This window comes from Camellia sinensis, chromosome 10, assembly GCF_055761805.1.
Source record: "Camellia sinensis isolate YWXY chromosome 10, ASM5576180v1, whole genome shotgun sequence".
NCBI lineage: Eukaryota > Viridiplantae > Streptophyta > Magnoliopsida > Ericales > Theaceae > Camellia > Camellia sinensis.
The window spans coordinates 141,193,050-141,217,022 of record NC_138970.1 but is presented as its reverse complement, the minus strand read 5'-3'; the positions used below and the strand labels follow the sequence as shown (position 1 = coordinate 141,217,022).

At 34.9% G+C, this 23,973-nt stretch overlaps 1 protein-coding gene and 1 long non-coding RNA gene across 2 annotated transcripts; both read left to right on the top strand.

Annotated features, from left to right (window-relative positions):
* Positions 1 to 396: 396 nt before the first annotated feature.
* Positions 397 to 3,878, top strand: LOC114309387 (receptor-like protein kinase FERONIA). The gene is made up of 2 exons (XM_082892452.1): positions 397 to 1,063; positions 1,697 to 3,878. Exons 1-2 carry the CDS (start codon positions 566 to 568, stop codon positions 3,761 to 3,763), a joined length of 2,565 nt encoding a protein of 854 aa, XP_082748578.1. The 5' UTR covers positions 397 to 565; the 3' UTR covers positions 3,764 to 3,878.
* A 10,553-nt stretch (positions 3,879 to 14,431) lies between these two features.
* On the top strand, positions 14,432 to 23,233 carry LOC145801338 (uncharacterized). The gene is made up of 3 exons (XR_014342681.1): positions 14,432 to 14,545; positions 21,490 to 21,557; positions 22,306 to 23,233. It is a non-coding gene; the product is annotated as an uncharacterized LOC145801338 (long non-coding RNA).
* Positions 23,234 to 23,973: the final 740 nt, after the last annotated feature.

The following is a 23,973-nucleotide window of genomic DNA, read 5'->3' as shown; positions in this document are numbered from 1 at the left end:
TAAACATATTTTATTATATATAACTCACACATCTATCACAAACACAAATTCCAATGTAATAAAATATTATTATATCATATGACAATTAACGTGATATATATATAAATATTTTAAAATCTAATTTTGGATAAAAATCAATTTTAAGATTAACTTGAGAAAATTTTGAAATATCAAGAGCAAAAGTGAAAAAAAAAAAAAAAAAAAACAATGATCAAAGAAAAAAAATGGCCAAAACATAAAAGGGACGGAGAATAATTTACCCAAAAAATTTTACTTTCGTACTGAGAAAAGTTAAGTTGTCATTTTATGATTGGAGGAGGATTCCCTCCGGGATTGGCTGGCTTGGTGAGTCCCACAACCAAAATTAGTCCGAAAAGTGAACTGGACTGCTTGATATAAAGTCAATTAATTCTACTGTATAGCCTGCTATGATATGAACTACACATAGGAACTCAAGAAGATTTCTTCATTCCGGATTCAAATGAATGGTTCTTTTGGTGCTTACTTGAGATTCTGAGACTTTCTTCCATACCTCTCTTTCTCAGATCAAAAATTAAAAACACCCATGACTTGCTCTTTTCATTTCCAATACATTCTCATTTTTGTACACCTCTATTATTATTATTCCATCTTCTATCTGACAATTACCTTGTCTGAAAACTCACCGTATATTCCCTCAGATAACATAGCTCTCAATTGTGGCTCTTCCTCTTCAATCACTCCCCAATACGATGGTCGAAACTGGACCGGTGATATTGGTTCCAAATTCATATCTTCTAACAATCCTGCAGCCACCACCAACTCTACCGCGTCCAAAGCCTCTTTCATGGATCCCTCTGTCCCAGAAATTCCTTACTTGTCTGCACGTATCTTTCACACCGAATTCACATACAATTTCAAAGTCACTCCAGGTTCAAAATTCGTCCGCCTTCATTTTTACCCGTCATCTTATATTGGTCTAGAGGACACATCTAAGTCTTTTGTCACCGTTACTGCTTGCTCTGGCCGCTGCTACACTCTCCTCTGCAACTTCAGTGCTTCGCTCAATGCGGATTACTCCAAGGTACTGATGCAAACCAAATTTAGAAAGTAAAATATTTTTATTTTTATTAATTTGAAATTAATATTTGATTAGGAATATTTTAGCCTAGTATGTAATAGTATTAGAATTATTTAGTTTCTTGATTTGAGATTGTTTGATTTTCTTGTTTTATTAGTTTTGATTTTATTTCTTGTTTTATTAGTTTATTGTTTTACAAGAATTAAATTTAGGAAAATCATATACAAATCCACTTTTTAGACTCATTTTTTAGACCCAGTGATATGTTAATAAGATGATTGATTAATAATTAAAAAATATATGAGAAAGAGAGAGAGTTAACTTAGATATTTTAATAGAGTAATACATCATTGGGTATAGAAAATATGGGTACTTTTTTTGGCCTGAATAGCAATAATCTTAAATTTATTATAAATAATGGTTGTAAGCTTTAGGACAAAACAATTTTTGATGATTAATGAATTGTGAGTTGATAAACTAATTTCCTTCAACATAGGGTATTCTTTGGAGAATCAACTATTGTTAAACTTTTATTCTTGGTATTAATCATGAATTAGAAAGATTTTGCTTCCAGTATTCTTGTTTGAATTAATGAATTCTAAGACCTATACCATTTGGTGTTTCTTGCGGGATCAGGTACCATTTTTCATGAAGGAATTTATTGTCTGCGTAAATGGACCAGTGTTGGATATAAAATTTGCCTCTTCTTCATCAAATTCATCAGAAGAATCTTATTATGGCTTTGTGAATGGAATTGAGGTTGTTTCAATGCCTCTGAATCTCTATCTTCCAGAGAGGGATGCGCGTGATCTCCATTTGGTTGGGCAGAAAGCCTTGTTCTCCGTCGATTACAATTATTCTATGGAGACATGTTACAGACTGAATGTGGGAGGCAATGAGATACCACCCAAGCAGGACACAGGAATGTTCCGTAGTTGGACCAGAGATGACGATTACATATTCGGAGCTGCTGTTGGGGATTTGCTTTTCGATTTTAATGTTACGTTGAGGTACCCACCCAACGTACCACCATACACTGCACCTGAGATGGTCTACAAGACAGCTAGAGCCATGGGGCTGTATTCCAACGTTAATGTGCTTTACAATCTGAGCTGGTTTTTCCCCATTGATTCTGGTTTCTTCTACCTTGTTCGGCTGCATTTTTGCGAGGTGAATCGGTGGATGAAAAATGTAAACCAGAGGGTGTTTGACATATTCATCAACAATGAAACAGCCGAAGTTAAAGCTGATGTTATTGCTTGGAGCAACGGGTACGCGGTTCCAGTGTACCGAGACTATGTTGTTTTGGTTCCAAAAGTAAACAATGGGGAGAAGCAAGACCTGTGGCTAGAGCTACACCCAAACACGAAAACAAAATCTCAGTACTATAACGTCATTTTAAATGGAGCTGAGATCTTCAAATTAAGCAACTATGATGGAAACCTTGCGGGGCCTAATCCCCCAAAAAAGATTGTGGCTAGTTTGCCACCGAAGAAACATAACCCAAAATCATCAAAGAAGATTACCTTGATTATGGTTGGATGTATTCTTGGCGGGCTGCTAGTTTTTCTTATTTTCTCTTTCCTCCTTTATATGATAATTAGAAAGCGAATGTTTTCATGTTTTTCATTGCAATTAGACCATTCCAAGTCTGCTCTAAACATAACAATACATGTATCACCGCTTTGCCATCGCTTTTCCATTAAGGAGATCAAAGCTGCTACTAGTAACTTTGATGAGGCACGTGTCCTTGGCACAGGTGGATTTGGTAATGTCTACAAGGGTTGCATCAATGGCGGAACAAAAATGATAGCGGTAAAACGGGGAAATCAGATGGAAGAAAGAAATCTACATGAATTCCAGACAGAGATCATAATGGTCTCTCAGCTTCGACATAACAACCTTGTCGCTCTACTTGGTTACTGCCTGGAAGAGGATGAAATGATCCTCGTGTACGAGTACATGGAAAATGGCACCCTTTATGATCATCTTCATGGCCCGAAATCCCCTCTCACTTGGGAACAACGGTTGAACATTTGCATTGGAGCTGCAAGGGGACTACACTACATACACAGTGGTTCAAAACACAAGATCATTCATCGGGACATCAAACCAACCAACATACTATTAGATGAGAATTGGGATGCCAAGGTTTCAGATTTTGGGATATCGAAATTGGGGAATATGGCATCTTCTTGCTCTCATGTCACCACTGAAGTGAAGGGTACTTTAGGATATTTAGACCCCGAGTATTACCAATGCTATAAATTGTCAGAAAAGTCAGATGTTTACTCATTTGGTGTGGTACTGCTAGAAGTGCTTTCTGCGAAGTCGGTAATGAATCCCGTAGCAGAAGAGGAAGATGTAAACTTAGTAGAGTGGGTATCATCTCACCTCCATAATAGTACCGCGGACCAGATTGTAGACACAAGTATGAAAGGAACAATATCAAGAGAGTCATTTGTGAAGTTTTTGGAAATTGCCATGAGTTGCTTGGCCAAACATAGTGTAGAGAGGCCGACTATGGGTGAGGTTCTCTGGAACCTAGAGTTGTCTTTGAAACTTCAAACTGGTGTCGAAACAGGTAAGGTTGAAGTACTAAACAACATGGATTTTCACATCGCCACAATGGGCACAGGGAACAACTCAGATGCAACTCCTGGAATTGAGTTCTCTGAGATCGTGATGCCCCTTGGACGTTGATGAGATTGTCTGTAACATTTATGCTTTGCAAATTTGAAGTGTGTTGTTTTAGAATGAAGTTTAATTTGTCAATGGATGGACTGTTATTATTTACATGAGTGACATGCTTGTTCCACTGCCATTTGCGTGAAATTTTTTTTCGTATTTCAAACAATAAATCTAGCTTTGACTAAACAAAATCTGCCGTGACGCTGTACTCCGTTGACCAATCCTAAGTTGTGCCAGTCAGCTATATGGCTTCATGATGGATTTCGTCATTTTTATTATTATTATTATTATTTTTTGGGTGATCCCTAGCATTGCTGTATTTCAGATGGTAAGAAAGAAACAAAATAAATCGAGATATTTGTATACAAAATTTTAAAAGTTTCTCATTGCTTTTCGTCAAAATGAAAACCATCTATTCACGTCAATGATCACCATTGACACTGCTAATATCATTTACTACTCTTGCTATGTCACCACCCACATCACCAGTACCGTAACCACTAATAATAGGCTTGTATGCTTGGTTTGAAAATTTAACAAATTTCAAAATACATTTAGACTTCACTTATATGCCTTTAGAGATAATGTTGAAAAAATAATGATTTTTTGTTGACTTTAATATAATATTAAAGTGGGTGACAATCCTCAATTGAGGTGGAGTAAAGTGGGTTTAGATTCTTTGTAATGAAATTTTTACACCACAAAAAGAATGACAAAAAACTATTAAGATTTGAATGAGAAATTGACTCATTAAGTTGGCCTCATGAAAGAGGTATTGGAAAATGTGGCTGCAGTCCGCAAAGTTCTGTTCGCTAAAACTATTTAGTCGGTGCATTGCGTAGCTGGTCCAACCGTCGCATCCTGGGAGATAGACGTTGAACAACCTCGAGCACCCAACCAATAAGGCGACGAATCTGTTTTAAGGATACTGTTTAGTGCAGGTTTCGGTATGCCTCCTTTTGCTAGTTTTATTTTTTTATGAATTTCTATAAATTCCACCATGTTATTATTTATGAAATTCCAATTGTTTGTTCCATATGAATCTATTTGTTTTATGTTATCACACAATTTATACATCAAGCTTAAAACAGATTAGATATATTTTTCATAAAATTAGACAAATAGATTCATAATTCTGTTTCTCAGAATATACACTGGTTTGCTTTTGTATGTAATTTAGCCTTCTGTATCTAATTGTCCTGGGCAGTGTCCCTTTGTTGCTGCTTGTGTGAATGTTTAATAATATATATATATATATATATATTTCAGTGTTATTGTTTACTGGGGCACATGTAATGGTATTTGTTGTATCTATGAACTTCATGATTAGGATGTGTGGACTTATTGGCTATTTTATGAAAGTGCATCTGTAGATATAATACTAACTATATTTCTGTACTGTTTTCGAAAAATTAGAATTTTATGTTGATGGCTATAGAGTTGAAGTCCATGTGCAGTATTACATGCTAAATGGATATGCTAATTAGATGTTACTTTTTAAATATAATTTGTATGTTCTTTATTTTCTAAATTTTGGTGTAGGTTACATATTTAATTGTTAGCATTATTTACAAATTTATTGTGTGATAAGTTCATACATAGCTCATGACTATTAATGTTTAATTCAATGCTTAGAGTTATAGGTTTATTTTGTAACTCTTGCCTATTCATATATTAATTTAATTGTGGAGTTATAAATTTTAATTGTGCAACTTGTCTATACTTATGCACATGGTTAATGTATAAATTAAATTATGAATTTAATTTTGGAATTTTAGTTTTATTTTGTAACTCTTGCCAATTAAAAGTGTTAATTGTATATTTATTTACATGATTATTGTCTTATAATTTCATGTAACTCTTGTCAATTAATTTTATTTAATTTTTAGAGTTATAAGGTTTGTAATTTATTTGGGAGTTATAAGTTTAATTAACTTGTCTAGCATTTTAATTTTATTTAATTTTGCTTTTTAATTAATTTATTGATTACACAGTTTCTTTAGATTATTTGTTTTGTATTTTGTTGTGTTTTTCTACTAACATTCTTTACATGAATACCTATGTTCAATGGAATGGAAACAAAAATACAAATCCAAATGAATAGGATTTGGGACTGTAAAATAAAATTATGGGCGACTAATTGTTTTTTGAACAGAAATACCTAAGCGAGGAGAGGAGTTTAGAAAATGGATAATCCTATTTAGATTGGTTTACATTTGTTTAGTGAAGCAATTTTTTGCTCTGGTTTAGTCGGTTTTTATCAATTGTGTAAAAGTAAGTTTTATTTGCTTGTATTGTTAGAAATATTTTATTTGCTTAATCATTGTTGTAGCAATTTTTTACATTGTTTGTAATTTGGTTAGCAGTTTTTAAATTGCTTGTAAGGTTGGAAGTTGGTTTGGTTTTTTATAATAGAAACCAAAGTGTTTAGCCTTGGCTAAAGTGTATTTCTTATTTGTTCATAAATGACAACTAAGACGGATTTGGTTTCAAACCTTTGGGTTTTGAGGAAGTCTTTGGGTTTAATCATTTTTATTTCCAAAGTGTTGGAAAACTAAGTTTGGAGAAAGTCTTTGGTTATAATCTGATTTTTTCCAAAGTGTTTTGGTTTGAGAAAATAAACTAAGTTTTAGCATTAGCTAAAATATTTCTGATTTTGTTCAGAAATAATGGGCTCAGTTCCGGGAGTATCAGTTAACTTTTATGAGTGGTCTAATTCTGGTAGCAAATTTTATTTGCTTGGGAATTGGGTTGTTTTAACCTAGTTTATTCCCTAAAAAACTTAATTCTAAATTTGTTCTCATGGATTAGGAGTCAACATGCTCTTGAAAGTTTTGTCTAAGGTTAACTGGGTCTTAAGTGGGACCAGTGTGACCCCTCCAGTCTTCCTGGAAACTTTCCTGACCATGTTCGATTCTAGGGTAAGTGGTGAGATCAGTTTTGAATTAAATTTCAGACTTTGGGATTTTTAAGTGTTAAGTTTAGTTTTTGGAAAAACAAAATAGTGAAATTCTGATGTGATTTTTCAAAAATGGCTTCAAGAAGTGACAACATAAACGTTGTTCCACCTGCCAACCTTAAAGCCTTGCGATTAAAGGAAATCATAAGATTGTATGATAATATCTCTAAATTAATCAAAGGCAATTAGTATGTTATCCTTGTGTCAATTATAGCATACATAATTGCTATGTGACTTTGCTTGAAAGCAAAGATGAGACAACCTGTTAGGGTGAGTGAATATATTTTTGAATTTTTAAATTCCAAACATATTGGTGGCTCCTAGTGAGTACAAGATCACTGATCACAGAAATAGAAAACTGATAATTCCTAGGAGGTGTTAGACCACTAACTACACTGTTATGAGATTGTGGTTCTTAGTAGTAAATAGATTACTGATCATATGTTAAGACATGATGGTTCCTAGTAGTAAAAGAGTCTACTGATCATTTATCAAGACATAATGATTCCTAGTAATGACATGGTCTACTGATCGTATGTCAAGACATTGTGATTCCTAGTAGTGGAGTGACTACTGATCACATGTCAAAATATTGTGATTCCTAGTAGTGGAGAGTCTACTGATCACATAATGAGAAATGAGTGATTTCTAGTGATAAGACTACTTGCATGTTATCAAGCTCCGAATAGTAGATTATTGATCACTAGGTTTGTGATTCCAAATAGTAAGGCTATTGACTTTAAAGTGACATGTTGGACCAAACTTGTTTTGGTGCCTTGAATTCGAGAAAGACCTAATTCGGTTAATGATGGTCTGGGAATATATTTTCTGTGATATGATTATGAGAGTCTCTTAATCATTGTGACACAAGGAATTGTTTAAAGAACCTGTATGAATTTTCGGAAAAGGCCAAAAGCCTTTGTATAAATTCTACAAATGTGGGGGTGCCATGCGAAAGATGGTAATACCTAAACCCAAGAGAGTTAGGATAAGCCTAAAAATCCATTGACTTTGTATTCAACGGTTGTGCACAATATAGCAGTGTATATCGATTTCTTGTGTTTAAATATGCTATTCCAGATATACACAAGAATACTATCATGGAATCCAGAAATGTATCTTTATTTGAAAATGTATTACCTTTGTCATATCCAAGAAAGGGTTCTGAGTTCCATGAAAGAGGTTAAAGGTGACAATGATCACATAGCTGATCAAACAAATGATCACTTAGATGATCAAGTTGATGATTAAGCTGAGGATGTAGATGAGCCAAGAAGGAAAGTAAGAGGGCTAGGACTGCAAAGTCCTTTGTTCCGGACTTCTTGACTTATATGTTAGAAGGAGAACCTCGAACTTTCCATGAAGCTGTGACTTCACCTGAGTGAGATTGACTCCATCTTACAGAACCATACTTGGGAGTTAGTTGATCTACCCCTAAGCAGTAAGGCCTTGGGAGCAAGTGGTTTTTTAGAAGAAATATGAAAGTAGATGGATCAATTGATGAGTATAAAGCTAGGCTAGTTATCAAAGGACATAGGTAGTGAGAAGGCTTGGATTACTTTGATACGTATTCACCTGTGACAAGGGTTACATCCATTCACATGGTGATTGCGATAACAGCTTTACGTGGTTTGGAGATACATCAGATGGATGTAGAGATAGCTTTCGTAAATGAAGATTTGAATGAAGAAATCTACATGGAGCAACCCGAGGGGTTTTCAGCTCCAGGACAAAATAAGAAAGTCTGTAAACTTGTTAAATCATTGTATGGTTTGAAACAAGCTCTTAAACAATGGCATAAGAAGTTTGACAATGCTATGTTGTCAAATGGGTTCAAAATTAATGAGTGTGACAAATGTGTATATGTCAAAGACACTGATAGAGGTTATGTCATTTTGTGTCTATAAATCGATGACATACTCATTGTTTGTAGTAATGATGAGATGATTAGAACTACCAAGAGATTGGTAAACTCTAAGTTTGACATGAAAGATACGGGCCTTACAGATGTGATTCTAGGTATTAAGATTACCAGAACATCTGATGGTATTGTACTTTCTCAATTTCACTATGTTGAGAAAATACTTAAAAAATTTGATAAATCAGATACAAATGTGTCTACGACACCAGTAGACTTGAGTCTACACTTGACAAAGAATAATGGTAAGAGTGTCTCTCAGCTAGAATATTCTAGGGTCATTGGAAGTTTGATATATCTGATGAGCTGTACAAGGCCGGATATAGCCTACTCTATTAGCAGGCTTAGTAAATACACGAGTAATCCGAATGCTACTCGTTGGAAGGGCCTTATGCGGGTGTTCGGTTATCTACACTACACCCGGGGATTATAGGCTGCATTATACTAGGTACCCAGCGGTACTAGAAGGGTATAGTGATGCTAATTGGATATCTGATATAAAAGACTCCAAATCCACTTGTGGTTATGTGTTTACCCTTTGAGGGGTAGCCGTGTTTTGGAAATCTTCCAAATAAACGTGTATATTGACATCAACGATGAAATATGAGTTTATTGCTTTGGATAAAGCAACTGAAGAAACTAAATAGCTTCACCAGTTGATTGAGGATATTCCACGTTGGTCGAGACCTGTGCCAACCATCTATATTCATTAGGACAGCCAATCGGCGATTAGACGGGCACATAGTAATATGTATAATGGAAAGTCTAGACATATTCGTTGTAAACATAATTCCATACGACAACTACTCTTGAATGGAGTTGTCACTTTAGACTAGGTAAAGTCTCAGGACAACATTTCGGATCTGCTAACCAAAGAGTTAAATCGAGTGTTAGTAGAGAAGTCGTTAGAAGGAATGGGATTAAGGCCTTTAGTGTAAGGTATTACCGGAATGGAAACCCAACCTAGTTGATTGGAGATCCTAAGATCTATATTTAATGGGACAACCTAATTAGGTGTAACAGTGGTATGTCACTAAGGAGGGTAAATCTCCAACCATTCCTTTTATCAGTGATACCTGCAAGTATAGAGGTTAAGCTGAGCTTTTAATGACTCTAGTGTGTTAAGCTGTTGAGCTGAGTATAGCAAGATACTCAAGTAGAGTCACCTATGTGAGTGTGAAGTGGGGTCGTTTCTATAAGAATTGACAATGATTAATTCTTTAAAACAATCACTGAACCAGGCTAGTATTCCAAGGCCAAACTGGACACAACAGTGAGAACAGAACGATGGTTGGAGTAATTCCTCTGTGAGGTCTATTGTCTTGGTTTACATAAACGGCGGAACAGTTCAAGACTTCGTGTTCACTGGACAGCCATTAAATCCGATAGACTTCACTAGGAGGGGTTCAAAGCCAAAAGCTACCTTTTCCGATGATGGGGTTATTTAGTTACACTCTCTCTGAGTCTTTGTTGTTAAGCGTTGTCTGTTTGTCGTTATTCGGTCAATTTTTATTCATGTTGGGGATTGTTGGAAAAATAATAATTTTTTGGTGACTTTAATGCAATATTAAAGTGGGTGCCAATCCTTAATTAAGGTGGAGTAAAGTGGGTTTAGATTCTTTGTAATGAAATCTTTACACCACAAAAAGAATGACCAAAAACCATTAAGATTTGAATGAGAAATTGACCTATTAAGTTGGCCTCATGAAAGAGGTGTTGGAAAAGGTGACTGCAGAATTATACACATTACACGTGTATAAAATGGGTGTAACTCCTCTATAATGATGATGGATTGAATTGCCATCAATTGAGAGTTTTGGAAAATATAATGATGATCGATGGAATTGCCATCAACTAAGAGTTTTGCAAAATTAAACTCTTACATTTGTTGCAAGAGCCTTTTCCTCTCTCCTTCTATGTGTATAAAAGGAGACCCCCTCCTTCATTTTTCAACACCAGAAAATTGGTTACTCTTCTTGTCAAAAGTTTACTTTAGTTTTATATTATATTCTTCTTATGAGAAAGTGCTGCAATGTTCTGTTCGCAAAAGTTATTCAGTCGGTGCATTGCGTAGCTGGTCCAACCGTCGTATCTTGGGAGACAGACGTCGAACAACCTCCAATAGCCAACCAGAGAGGCGACGGATCTATTTCAAGGACACTGTCTAGTGCAGGCTTCAGTTTGCTTCAGTTTTGTAGTTTTATTTTTTTATGAATTTCTGTAAATTCTACCATGTTCTTGTTTATGAAATTCCAATTGTTTGTTCCCTATGAATCTATTTGTTTTATGTTATCACACAAAAATGCACCACGATCTATTTGTTTTTTTTTTTTTTTTGATCAGCAAAGAAAGAATATTATTGAAAAATAGATAGAAAAGAAGGACTTGACTGAATTGCATCATAGCTCAAAAATACATCCCAACTAGGTTGGCACCTATAATTGAGCCCAATCATATGCAAGCCAAGGCCGATACAAAGGTTGATGAGACCTCAACCAAATCTGGAAATGAAAAAATAAAACAACAGAGGACTACATCCTGCTAGAAGCTACAATTTATGGCCCTTCAATCCATCCAAACAGTGCATGAAATCATGGATTGTGTAATTAGGCAAATGACTAGAAAGCTTCACCCATGTGGCCACTTTGATCTTGATACTATCCACAATATTTCTCCAAACAGGAACTTTAGAGTTAAAAACCATGTTGTTTCTTGCAATCCATAAACTCCAAACCACAGCCAATGGAATTACTTCCCAGATGAGTTTACCCAGGTTTTTGTACTTTTGACCATACCACCATAAAAGCAAGTCTTGTAAGGAACTAGGGGAAACCCATTGGGAGCCCCACCAACAAATAATTTCAGCCCAAACCTTCCAAGCGAAATTACAATGCAAGAGCAAATGCAAAGCAGATTCGTTATCAATACCGCAGAATGCACAGTGATTGATTGCGGGGATAATGATCTATTTGTTTTTTGTTTTTTGTTTTTTGTTTTTTGTTTTTTGTTTTTTTTTTTTTTTGAGTTTTTATGGGTGAAAACTTGAAAGTGGGGTTTTGAGATTTTGGGGAGGCAAAAATAGGTTGAAAAGGGGTAATCTCCTTCAAGCAAAGCCATCTTTTTTCGGACATAGAAAGATGATAATTTTTTATCTAGTTATTGGGAGCACCGTAAAGGTATCCAAGTCGGCCAAACAATGTGCCTATAAGGGTAAAATAAAATTTGTCCTAATAATTTTTGTCCAAAATGATGTGGTTGTCTTGGATTTTATCATTTTAAAAGTAAAAACCTATAAAAATAATTTATATTTTTAGAAATAGACCATTGTCACATCATTTTGGTATGAAATTTTATACAATTTTTTTGTTTGTATCTCATTTTCTAATCAATAATTTACAAGTGCTCATATTTTGTTTTCCATCCAAAGTATTAGCACTTTATTGATAATAAATATGATCGATAAAATTTATAAGATTATAAACAAAAAATATCTGATATGTCGTGAACCAATCTTCCCAAACTCTATTAAATTAGTATAGATAGCAAGTATGGGTATCGTATCCACATGAACTAATGTGTATTTAAAAACTATTTTAATTATTAATTTCTCAATTAGTTTAGTTGATAGTTGATTTTTGTTCTCAAAAAGTAATTATAAAACCCTAATTGAAAAAATAATAAGGTGAATTACACTAATAGTCCCTATAGCTTGGGGCTTGTGTCACTTTGATCCCTGACTTTTCAATTGTGACACATTTGATCCTGAATTTTAAATCTTGTTCCAAATAAGGACAATTAAAGATATCATTAGATTTTTCAAGGGTAAAATTGTCAATTTGATAAAATATAAACTAATTTGACAAAAATAAATTTCAAACAAATATTTTTGAATTTTTAAAAGTTATTTCTACCCACTAAAAATAAAATTATATAAAATTGATAAATCTTTTAGACATTTATTTATTTTTTTACCAAATTAATTTTTATTATGTGTGGGGATGATGATCATGTAAAATTAATTTTTAAAAATTAATCATGTAATTTTTATTAATTTTTATCAATTTTACATAATTTTTATCGTCGGTAGATAAAAATAATTTTTAAAAAATTAAAAATATTTTTTTGACATTTATTTTTGTCAAATTAGTTTATATTTTATTAAATTGACGATTTTGCCCTTGAAATTAGACAATGGTATCTTCAATTGTCCTTATTTAGAACAAGATTCAAAATTCAGGGTCAAATGTGTCACAATTGAAAAGTCAGGGACCAAAGTGACACGACTCCCAAACTATAGGGACTGTTAGTGTAATTTGCCCAAAACAATAATATGATAATGAATTAATTAAGATTGGGAACTTAAGGGTTCGCATCCATCACTAGTTTTGTACCTGGAATTGTAAACTTGATTTATGCAATGAATGAGTGAAATGAGTCAATTCCTCAACTATAGGTTGAAAATTGGAGAGAAAGATAAAGTTGTGTTCGAAGCGCGAGCACGCACTGCACAGATTGTCCACTCTAAACTAGGGTTCGTGGCACAATCCGTATGGTCATAGTAAAGCTCGTCTTGGGTTTCAAATACAACACAATGAAAACAAAGTAAAACATTCATTCTCAATCATAGAAATTGAATGAAAAATAAAGATAGAATAATATTGAATTAAAATTCAAAAGTTTTACAAAAAATCTCACTTAAAACATTACAAAATCAAATACTACAATTCTAGTTACTTGGCTAGGGTTTCATAGAAACCCTAAAAGAGATGCTCAGCCACTCATGTAGGTGGGAGGAGATGAGATGATGATGGTAGCTATGGTAGCCTCTATGGATGATCAAAAGTTGCTTACCTTAGTTTTGTAGCTTCTCTAGTGCAGTCTCCAAAAATTTAGAATCCTAGGAAAGTTTATTTTTCTTCCTTTTATTCTAAAAAAATTGCACTGAAATTTCTACACATGTTTCCCAAGGTTGGCTGCAGCTTGGGGGCCCAAGTTGGCCGCTCGAGCAGTAGTGGGACACACATGTGGTGTCATTTGGCCGCACATGCAATAGGCTAGCAGGTGGCAAATTTCCAATATTGCTTGAGCGGAGAACCTGTTGGTGTGCCACTTTTTTGCCGGAAATTGTATATTCACCAAACCTGCATAAGTACACGATACATATCATCTCTACCAAATAACCGTACTTCAAGAACTATAAATTACAACTTAAGTAGTCTCAATATGGTACCTTTCGGCCAACATCAATAACAAGTAAAATATAACTATACATATCATTACTATATGTAAAATATAGAAGATTATCATATTATTACTGTTTTCGGATATAAAGTTAGGAGAAATTACAACTCAATGTTTACAAAATAATTACAAATTTATGAAAAATAGACTTTAATTTTTAATGTATACCTTTAAAAAAATTAAACTGAATAGTAATTGTCCCACAAATTTTTACATATGCATTTGAATGTAGTGTTAAACAGTGGCATTTTGTTCAATAACTTTCATGGAAATTTGGAATTTGTATCATTTGTTCTAGTTGCAGGCTGATTTTCGAGTTGCAGGCAGGTTGGATCATTTGGAATTTGGAATTTGTATCATTTGTCAGGTGAGGTTTGGATTCTGGCTGATTTTCGAGTTGCAGGCAGGTTGCGGGTTTGAACCGCACCCGTCTAACCCGCCCGCATTAACAATTATTTATTTATTTATATATATATGTAAAATCTGGACCGTTCATCTTCATCTATACCCAAACAAATAAAAGTAAAAAAAAAACCCTAATCTCTCACAAACACATTTGCGTAGCTGCGTTCTTTCCTCTCATCTCATCAGTCTCTCGTTTTTCATCTACTCACAATTCTCTTCTTATCACACCAATTGACCTCGCAAGATCGACTCTCTTTCCGGCAACTCTTAGGTAAGTGTCTCTCTGTCTCTGTCTCTCTTCCCGATCTCTGATTTTTTTGTGGGCATTCAGATCTATGTCTCTCTTCTGTGTGCAACCTTTGTGTCTCTCTGTGTTCTTCCATCTCTCTCTCTCTCTCTCTCTCTCTCTCTCTCTCTCTCTCTGTGTGTGTCGATCGGCGAAGAGACCGATTGACCTTCGCAAGATCGACTCTGCTCTGCAACTCACAAGTAAACCTCTCTGTCTTTGTCTCTTTCTCTCCCCGATCTTTTTTTTTTTTTAAAGGCAATCAAATCTGTCTATCTCTCTCTCACTCCAGTCTCTGATTTTTTTTTATGCAATCAGATGTGTAGCAATAGATCTCTGAGTTTATTTGTTTATTTCTGTTTGTGTGACTAAGATTCTGTTTCAATAGTGATTTATATATATATATATTTTTGTAATTTTTTTTTTCAATCAGATTCTGTTTTTTTTTTTTTTTTTTTTTTTGTAAGCAATTCGAATTTTTTTTATGCAATCAGATTCTGTTTATTGAATATATTGGACATTAATTGAATTTGTTATTGGAATTAAATCTGTTATTCAATCTGTGATTGAATCTGTGTTAAATGTGAGAGTTGGAATTGAATCTATGTTATTGGAATTAAATCTGTTATTGACAAAATGGGAAAATAAAGACTCTAAAATAAATTTTTTAAAAAAAGTCCAATCCGCAAATCGCTCGCACATCCGCGAACCCTATCTGCACAAATCGCAAATCGCACTGCAGGCGGTTGCGGGTTGACTTTTTTCCAAACCGCATAGATGCGGGCGGGTCAAAATCGAACAACAAACCGTCCCAATCCGAACCACGGACACCCTTAGTTGTCATTGATGTGTCATCTTTTGTTAGCCATTTGAATTGGTTCACAACTATCATTGAAAATTCTTGTGCTTATTGTAGTCAATTTATTTATTTGTTTTCATCCATAAATTATAGAATTCATTAACAGATAGAATGTAGACAAAAAGCATCAACTTGTTGAATACCCATCTTTCCAAGGCAAAGGGTGTCCCATAGCCATAAAGGAGATTTTGATATTTTTTGTTTTTCTTGTCATATTTGTATGTGGAGTAATCCATTTCATTTTTCATAATTATATTAATTGAATGGGCCTTAATACTCATATCTGTAATTAATATAATAATGACACATTGTAGGATAAATTAAATATATTATATAAATATGATCATTATAGTATTACTTTTATATTTATGTTTTATTAGACTCTTTTACGTAATTAAATATTTAATTAATTAATTATGACTAATTCAAAATAAGTATACTTTTGACTTTTTACGAAAAGATGTACAAAAAAGTAGAGATGTGATATGACCCAAATAAGTGCACTTATACCCATCATGCCAAACAACCCCTTAGAAGATAGCCTAAATAATTCTTCCATCAGTGGTAGACATTAGAATAGAATTTTCAGTAACTATTAAACTAAATACATGGAAAATTTTAGAACTTATCTATTATCGAATCGATATCGAAGTCTTTCTTAAGTTGCAAGAGTCTAGTGCTTACACTCGGTTTGGATGAAAAAATCTTTAATGCAATAGTGATAGCACATCATTGGTATTACCATCCAATAGTTTCTGAAGAAATATTCAATTCATTACTTCCATAATATTTTATGTTGAGTACGTAATGGTTATATAACTCTAAGGCAGTTGCAACACAGTTACAACTAATCCATAACTAATCTGCTACACGTATACACTAACAAACACTGTAATAGATTCCTAACTAACTATAGCCTGGAGCTAATTCTTTAACTGCAACTGTAGGACAGATAATGAGGATGAACTATGGGTTGTTGGAGCTACAGCTGATGTTAGAGTTTATGCTAGGTATCTTAGAAGGCCCCTACAAGCTGATGGGGTGATTGAACTCCATAAGCTTAGACTTGAGATAAAAAAAACAACCAACAGATAAACGTTTAGTAAAGATATCAGCCAACTGGTCCATTGTAGGATGTATTGCAAACTGAATTGCTTAGCAAGGACTTTGTCATGAATAAAGTGACAACCCACTTCGATATGCTTAGACTGAGAGTGGAAAACAAGATTGGAAGCAAGAGCAATGACGAAGACATGATCACACCAAAGAATAAGAAGAGTAGGAGGAGAAATGCCAAGATCATGAAGAAGCATAAGAAGCCAAGAGAGTTCAGCAGTAGTGTGAGCAAGAGCTCAATATTCAACTTCAGTAGAACTACGAGAAACCATAGCCTGTTTCTTGGCGGACCAAGAAATAAGATTGGAACCTAAGAAAATACAATAACTAAAAGTGGACTTCCGGTCAAGAACATCTCCTGCCCAATTGGAGTCTAAAAAAGCATGAATATCAAAGGTACTGGGAGAAAATTGAAGACCATGATGAAGAGTACACTTGACAAGTGAGGAAGCCACTTAACAGCAGAGAAATGGCCAAGGGTGGGAGCATGCATGTGCTGACAACATTGATTGACAACAAGAGATACATCCGAGTGAGTAATAGTAAGATACTGCGAAACACCCACTAAATTGCAATATAGAGTGGGATGTGGATGAGGTTCATTAGAATGAGGAACAGAAGAAGGTTCAACAACTATAGGGGAAGAACAAGGTTTGCAATCAAACAAGCCAACCTTAGTAAGAATATCCTGAGCATATTTATGTTGAGACAAAAAATAGCCTGAAGCATGGGTGCCCTTGATAGAAATCCCAAGGAAATAGGAGATATCGCTCAATTCTTTCATGGAAAAAACAGGTGCATCTTTGTAATCAAATGCTAAAGATGAGTAGAGTTATTGCCCGTGAGCAAGATATCATATACATAGACTAGAAGAATAGTGATATTAATGGCAATCCGTTGAATGAATAAGGAAGAGTCACATTTACTATTGATAAACCCTTGAGAGAAGAGGAAGGCGGAGAACGTGGAATACCAAGCACGAGGGGCCTGTTTTAAGCCATATAAGGCCTTGTGAAGCTTACACACCTGAGTAGAAGAGGAAGACATAAAGCCTGGTGGCTAGAGCATAAATGTTGAATTCACCCATGTGTGAAAGGGGTGATCATCCAAGTCAAGTTTGGTTGGCAACAATGGGAAGACAACCAACCAAAGTCCACCTTGGCGGCCACCAACCATCTTGAAGAGTCAAGGATGGAGGCTGCCCAAAGGCTCTCCCACCTACTCCCTCACCTATAAATGGAGGTTGAGAGGAGAGAGCAAAGTGTGAGTAAGTAAGAGAGGAAGAAAACCGTGAACCAAAGAGTGCGAGAGATGTGAGGCGGAGAGACCGTCTCCCTCGGTGTGAGCGAGGGAGACGGGTGAGTGGCTGAGTGAGGAGAGTGTGAGCTCCTCCTCTATTGTAATCTTTCTGTAATCTCCTCATTGGTATAGTGATAACCGGTTACTCTCCCGTGGACGTAGGCATTGGGCCGAACCACGTAAAATATTGTGTCTCCTTGTGTGTGGGTGTGTTTTTCTGCTTGCAATGATTTCTATAAGGTCTTGGGCGGGATCCCAGATCCCAACAATAAAGACCTCTTCTTCAAGCAAACCATGAAGAAAAGCATTTGAAATATCCAACTGTTTCAAGGGCCATTGGTAGTGAAGAGCAAGACACAAAAGGATGCGAATAGTAAGTTGTTTGGCTATTGGATTGAATGTTTCTTGAAAATCAATCCCATGTTATTGAGGATAACCCTTAGCCACCAATTTGGCTTTGTGTCTTGCAATACTACCATTGGAATTTCTTTTAACTTTGAACACCCATTTGCAATCGATGGCCTGTTTCTGAGGAGGAAGAGAGACAAGAGTCCAAGTGTGTTGAGCATGTAATGCATTAATCTCCTCTTGCATAACTTGGAGCAAAATAGGAGACAAAAGAACTTCCTTATAAGAGGGAGGTTCAGAGTCAGCAAACATCTAAGGAGAGGAAGACTTAGCAGCAGATAAACAAGTTTCAGATCGAGTGAGCATAAGATGAGTGTTAATAGGAAGAGGAGGAGGTAACACAGGAAGCTGTATGGAAATAGACTGGATAGGAATAGGAGAGGAGACAGCAAGATCAGAAGGAGACTGTAGAGGGACAGAACTAGACTGCAAAAAAGGACCAAGGTGCAGTAGAACAGAACTATGAACTGTAGGACAAGGCAGAGAGGCAGAACTAGGAACAACAGGGCTAGGCTGCAGGGCTGCAAAACTAGGTTGCAGAGGAGCATGACTGGGCTGTATAGAAGGAGGACTGATCTGAGCACAGCTAGGCTGTAAAGAAGCAGTATGCGACAGAGATATATGAGTAGATTGTCTAGAAAAGAGAGTAGGAGTGGACCAGAAAAAATTATGTAAAGAAGATAGATTAGAAGAAGAGACAGCGGGAGGTGCAGAAGGAGTGTGAAATGGAAAACAAGTTTCATTGAAATGAACATGCCTAGACAAATACACCATACCTGTAAGAGGGTCTAAACACCTGTACCCTTTGGCAAATGGATGATAGCCTAAAAACACACAAGGGAGAGATCTGGTTTGAAGTTTATGAGAAACATAAGGCTTTAACCAAGGAAAACACTGACAGCCAAAAACCCTTAGCTGAGAGTAATTAGGAATAGATTTGAACAATAATTCATAAGGAGACTTATGAGCTAATTGAGAAGAGGGCAGTCTATTGATCAAAAAGGTAGCCACAACAATAGCATCAAACCAATACTTGATAGGAACAGAAGTATGATGCAATAAAGCAATAGTTGTGTCAACTATGTGCCTATGCTTTTGTTTGGCAACACCACTTTGAGAGGGTATAAAAGGACAAGAATGCTGATGAACAATGCCCCCAGAAGCAAGAAATTGAATCATTTTATTATTAAAAAACTCAGTACCACCATTTAAAGAAGTTTGAAATTGTTTTTCCACATATGCTTTAAACTCAATAAATTTGATGCAAACTTCACTTTTGTATGACAAAGGATAAAGCCAAGTGAATTTAGTAAAATCATCCATAAAAAGAACATAAAATTTGTAAGAAGAAGTAGACTGAAAAGGGCCCCATACATCACTATGAATTATGAGAAAGTGGTTGATTGCTAGTAGAATTAGACAAGTGAAATGGAAGCCTATGGCTTTTAGCAACACAATAATCAATACAAGTTGGAGATGCTGATTTACTAGAAACAAAAGACAAATGTTTCTTAAGATGAGAAAACTTTAATAAACTTGAATGACCAAAGCCTATTGTGCCAGATGTCTTCAAATACAGAGGCTGAAGAAGTACCAATCTTAGCACTAAGATGTGCTTGTGATTATGGGAAGAATTTAGCAGATGAAGATGGAAGTAAATGGTAAAGTCCATTGACATTAGTTCCTTTGTGAATCACTCTCTTCGCATGCTTGTCCTGGATAACAAAATTAGCATCATCAAATGTTATGAAACAATTGTTATCTCTTGCTAATTTGTGAACAGAAAGTAGATTGGAAGAAATGGATGAAGTATGAAGAAGATTGTATAATTTGAAAGAGCGATGAAGAGTAGGTAATATTCCCTTACCAGTGTGTTGAATTGGTATAGAATTACCATTGCCAATAGTGATTTGATCAGTACCTTGATATGGTTGATAACAACTTAAATCACTTATGTCATTGGTGAGATGATCTATAGCTAGAGTCAAGATACCAAGGCACTGGTGATGAAGATGAACCAAAGATAGCAGAACCAGAAGATGCCACAAATGCTTTGGAGTGTTGAGGAGACTGTGAAGAAGCACTAGATGAAGATTAAAACTGAGTGTCCATTCGATACCAACAATTAAGAGCTAGGTGACCAAAACCACCACAGATTTGGCATTGAGGTGGGGAAGAAGAAGATTTGCCTCTACCTCTGAAAGCACCTCTACTATTGTTATAATACCCTCTAAACTGAAATCTGCCTCATCTAGTACCTCGATTTTCTGCCCCTGATATGGCCATGATTAGACCCTCGAGACTGAGAATTTCCTTCAATAGAAGCAAAAGCAACTGTAGGATCAGAAAAGGACTTCTTGAGTTTAGACTCCATATGGATTTCTTTGGAACAAAGAAGAGATAAAACTTCTTCCATAGTGACAAACCCTGACCAAGCGCGAATGGAGGTAGCAAATGCATCATATTCGTCTGGTAATCCATTTAGAGTGATTAACACAAAATCCTCGTCTTCAATCAACACTGAAAGAAGAGCTAATTAACCAACAATTCCTCTGATCTTAGCAAGATATTCAGTCATGGAATCAGTTTTCTTAGAAACACTGTTCAATTGATTCTTCAACTGATGAACGTGAGATCGAGAGAAGCAAGTGTACTGCTTGTGTAAAGCAGACCACACTTTAGAGCAATGAAGAAAATGTAATACAGTAGAGTAGATAGAAGGAGAAAGAGTTGCGGTCATACAACTCAACAGGTGTACATCAATAAGATTCCATTGTAGTCGATCAGGATTGGGAACAGTCTTTCCCGAATCATCACTTACTGTTAATGGTGGACAAGAGATTGTATCTTCAACATAATCAAGAAGATTTGTAGCTCTCAGAATGTTCTACTATTGAGTTTTCCAAATGACAAAATTGGATGCATCAAGTTTAACTGTAACAAATGAGGATAAATTGGAGATAAGCAAAAGGAATGGAAAAATGTAGAGGTGTAACAATGGTGGATAGAGAAGCCATGGATCTCTGTGCTCGTAGGAGCTCAAAGCTCTGATACCATGAAGAAATATTCAATTCATTACTTCCATAATATTTTCTGTTGAGTACATAATGGTTATATAGCTCTAAGACAGTTACAACATAGTTACAACTAATCCATAACTAATCTGCTACATGTATACACTAACAAACACTATAACAGATTCCTAACTAACTATAGCCTGGAGCTGATTCTGTGATCGCAACTGCAGGACGGATAATGAGGATGAACTGCTAGATGGGTTGCTGGAGCTACAACTGATGTTAGAGTTTATGCTAGGTATCTTATCACATCATTCACTATCCAATGTATCTGTGGTACTTAGAAAGTATGGATTCTCTCTCCCATTTAGGATTTATTGTTTGTTAGTGATACCACGTCATTAGTATCACCATTACACTCAATTTTTACTTCTGTTTGGATTGTAAGGTAAGAAAAAAAGAAGAAGAAATTATTGTATTTTCTCACCTAGGTGAGAAAATAAAGAAAATGATTATGATTTTTTACCATTGTGTTTGGATGAATTAAAGATAAGAGAATGTAATTTCTCACATATTTTGTTTGGATAGAGTAAATAAGAGAGGAAAAAAAAACATTTTATTTCATTTTACCAAATAACATTCCATATCAATAAGCTATTTTTCTAGTTTCCTTCACCATAGGGTAATTTTCGTATTTAAGAAAAGTTTCATTAAACCCATTTCTTTTGTCACCAAATCTCATTACTTTTGGTGAGAAACAAAAAACAGCTTTGGTCAGAGTTTTTCTCACCTACTTAACCATCCAAATAAGTAAAAATGTTCATATTCTCACCATTACTTTTCTTTTCTCACAAATTTATCCATTTAAATGGAGTGTTAAGGTTGGAATCTGTTTCTACCCAAGTTGAAATTAAGAATGCCATATGGAGTCACGCAAGTCATAAGGCTCCGGGTCTGGATGGGTTTAGTTTTTTAAAAACAAAATTGAGTATTTAATGAAAGAGGACATTAATAAGAACTAAGGCTAGTTTGCATGTGTTTGTTAGAATCTACAGCTTACAAGGGATGATGCAATTTTCAATCGACATCATGTTTCTGCCTTGTTGGAACACAAACAGTTGAAGTAATTTTTCTCATTGGTGTAAGTAAAATTGAAACTTTACTTGGTTCTCCATCGATGATTTTCTTTCACATTGAGGAGCTGAGGATTTTATGAAAGAAGAAGATTCCTCTTTGTTAGAAATTGGGCGCCCATGTGGCATGACCCTTAGAACCTTTTGAACCTGAACCTTTTGAACTTTATCCATGTAAGTTTGAATTTGAATTCAAACTTATTTGGATAACCATTCAAGATATCTATATCTATCATCAATAGATATGGATAGATGGATAGATAGATATTGGTTATATATCAGATTATATGGTTAATTTAAAGATATACGTATATCAGATATACGTTATGTGGTTTTTACCCATAACCTTTTTTCCCAGACTCTCTCTCTGACTCTCTCCCAGAAAATAACGATCAAGCCATTTTTGCACTGTGACTTGTGTGAGTGATACTCATTTTGTAGTATCACTCCACTGCTGGGTTCGTTGACTGATCAGATTTTGGAAGCACGTGATTCATCCACGAGGTTGTGTCATTAAGGTATGATCCGAAATATTTTTATCCGTTGCGTTAATTTATAATGCTTTATGATTTACACTCTTGGATGATGCAGTGTGTTTATCTTATTTGGCGTCGTTTTTCCATTCAATTTTTGCCGTGTACAAATGGAGCACAAAACGAAAAATAGTAACAATCTTAAAATTTGTTAATTCAATAAGAATACCATAAATAAGATTTTTCTTTAAACTCGTTGATTCACAAAGAATGCCGATAATAAAGGCTCAACAATGGTTGATTCATAAAGAATACCCAAAGTTGGAACAAACGAGTATAAAAATCAAAATATATTAATTCTCAAAACTGAAGAGCCCTAAGGCTTACATCCATTATTTATAAGTAAAAGACAGACTTAACTTAATTAGGAAACAATTGGTATTTGCAAAAATCATAATACAATACAGAAATAAGGAAATATAACAAAAATTATCAAAAATGAAAATATTACAATAAAATAAAATAGAAAAAACTACTAATATATGCTTCCACGATTATGGCAAATTTTTCAGAATCGGATTCTGAGACCTGTGCTAAGAGTAATTGACGTTTCAAATCTTTTCGAAAATGACAAATTTGTGAAGTTGACCTCCGAAAGGATTGAATTTGCCCAAAATCCGTTGGGGCCATAACCATGGATCCTTTTTAAAATCACGCTTTTCATTGACCCACTAAATTCACGCGATTCTGAGTCCATCTCGATTTTTGCATTTACATTTGCCTTTGCCTTTGCTTTTGCTTTGCCTATCCCTTTGATTCAAAAATTGTATGACCATACATGCCACATCACTTTAGTCAGTTTCTTGCTAGCTGTGCTTTTAATTTTAAAAATTTCAGCCTTTATTAAACTTTTGAATAATTGATTAGCACATAATTTGGACGAAGAACAAGTATATAGACCAACACTTATCTACTCGAAATTTACTCCAAATGATGATGTGTGGTTGAGATTGAATTTGTACAGTGTAGAGTTTATGTGTAGAATAAATTTATGTCGTAAGATAATAATTCTGAGTAATTATTGTGTAGTTAAATTTGAGAAGACTTA

Excerpts from the sequence above, each read along its gene's own strand:
- LOC114309387 (XM_082892452.1), top strand. The coding sequence starts at position 566 with ATGACTTGCTCTTTTCATTTCCAATACATTCTCATTTTTGTACACCTC. Across the intron at positions 1,064-1,696 it reads TCAATGCGGATTACTCCAAG|GTACCATTTTTCATGAAGGA; the intron begins GTACTGATGCAA and ends TTGCGGGATCAG.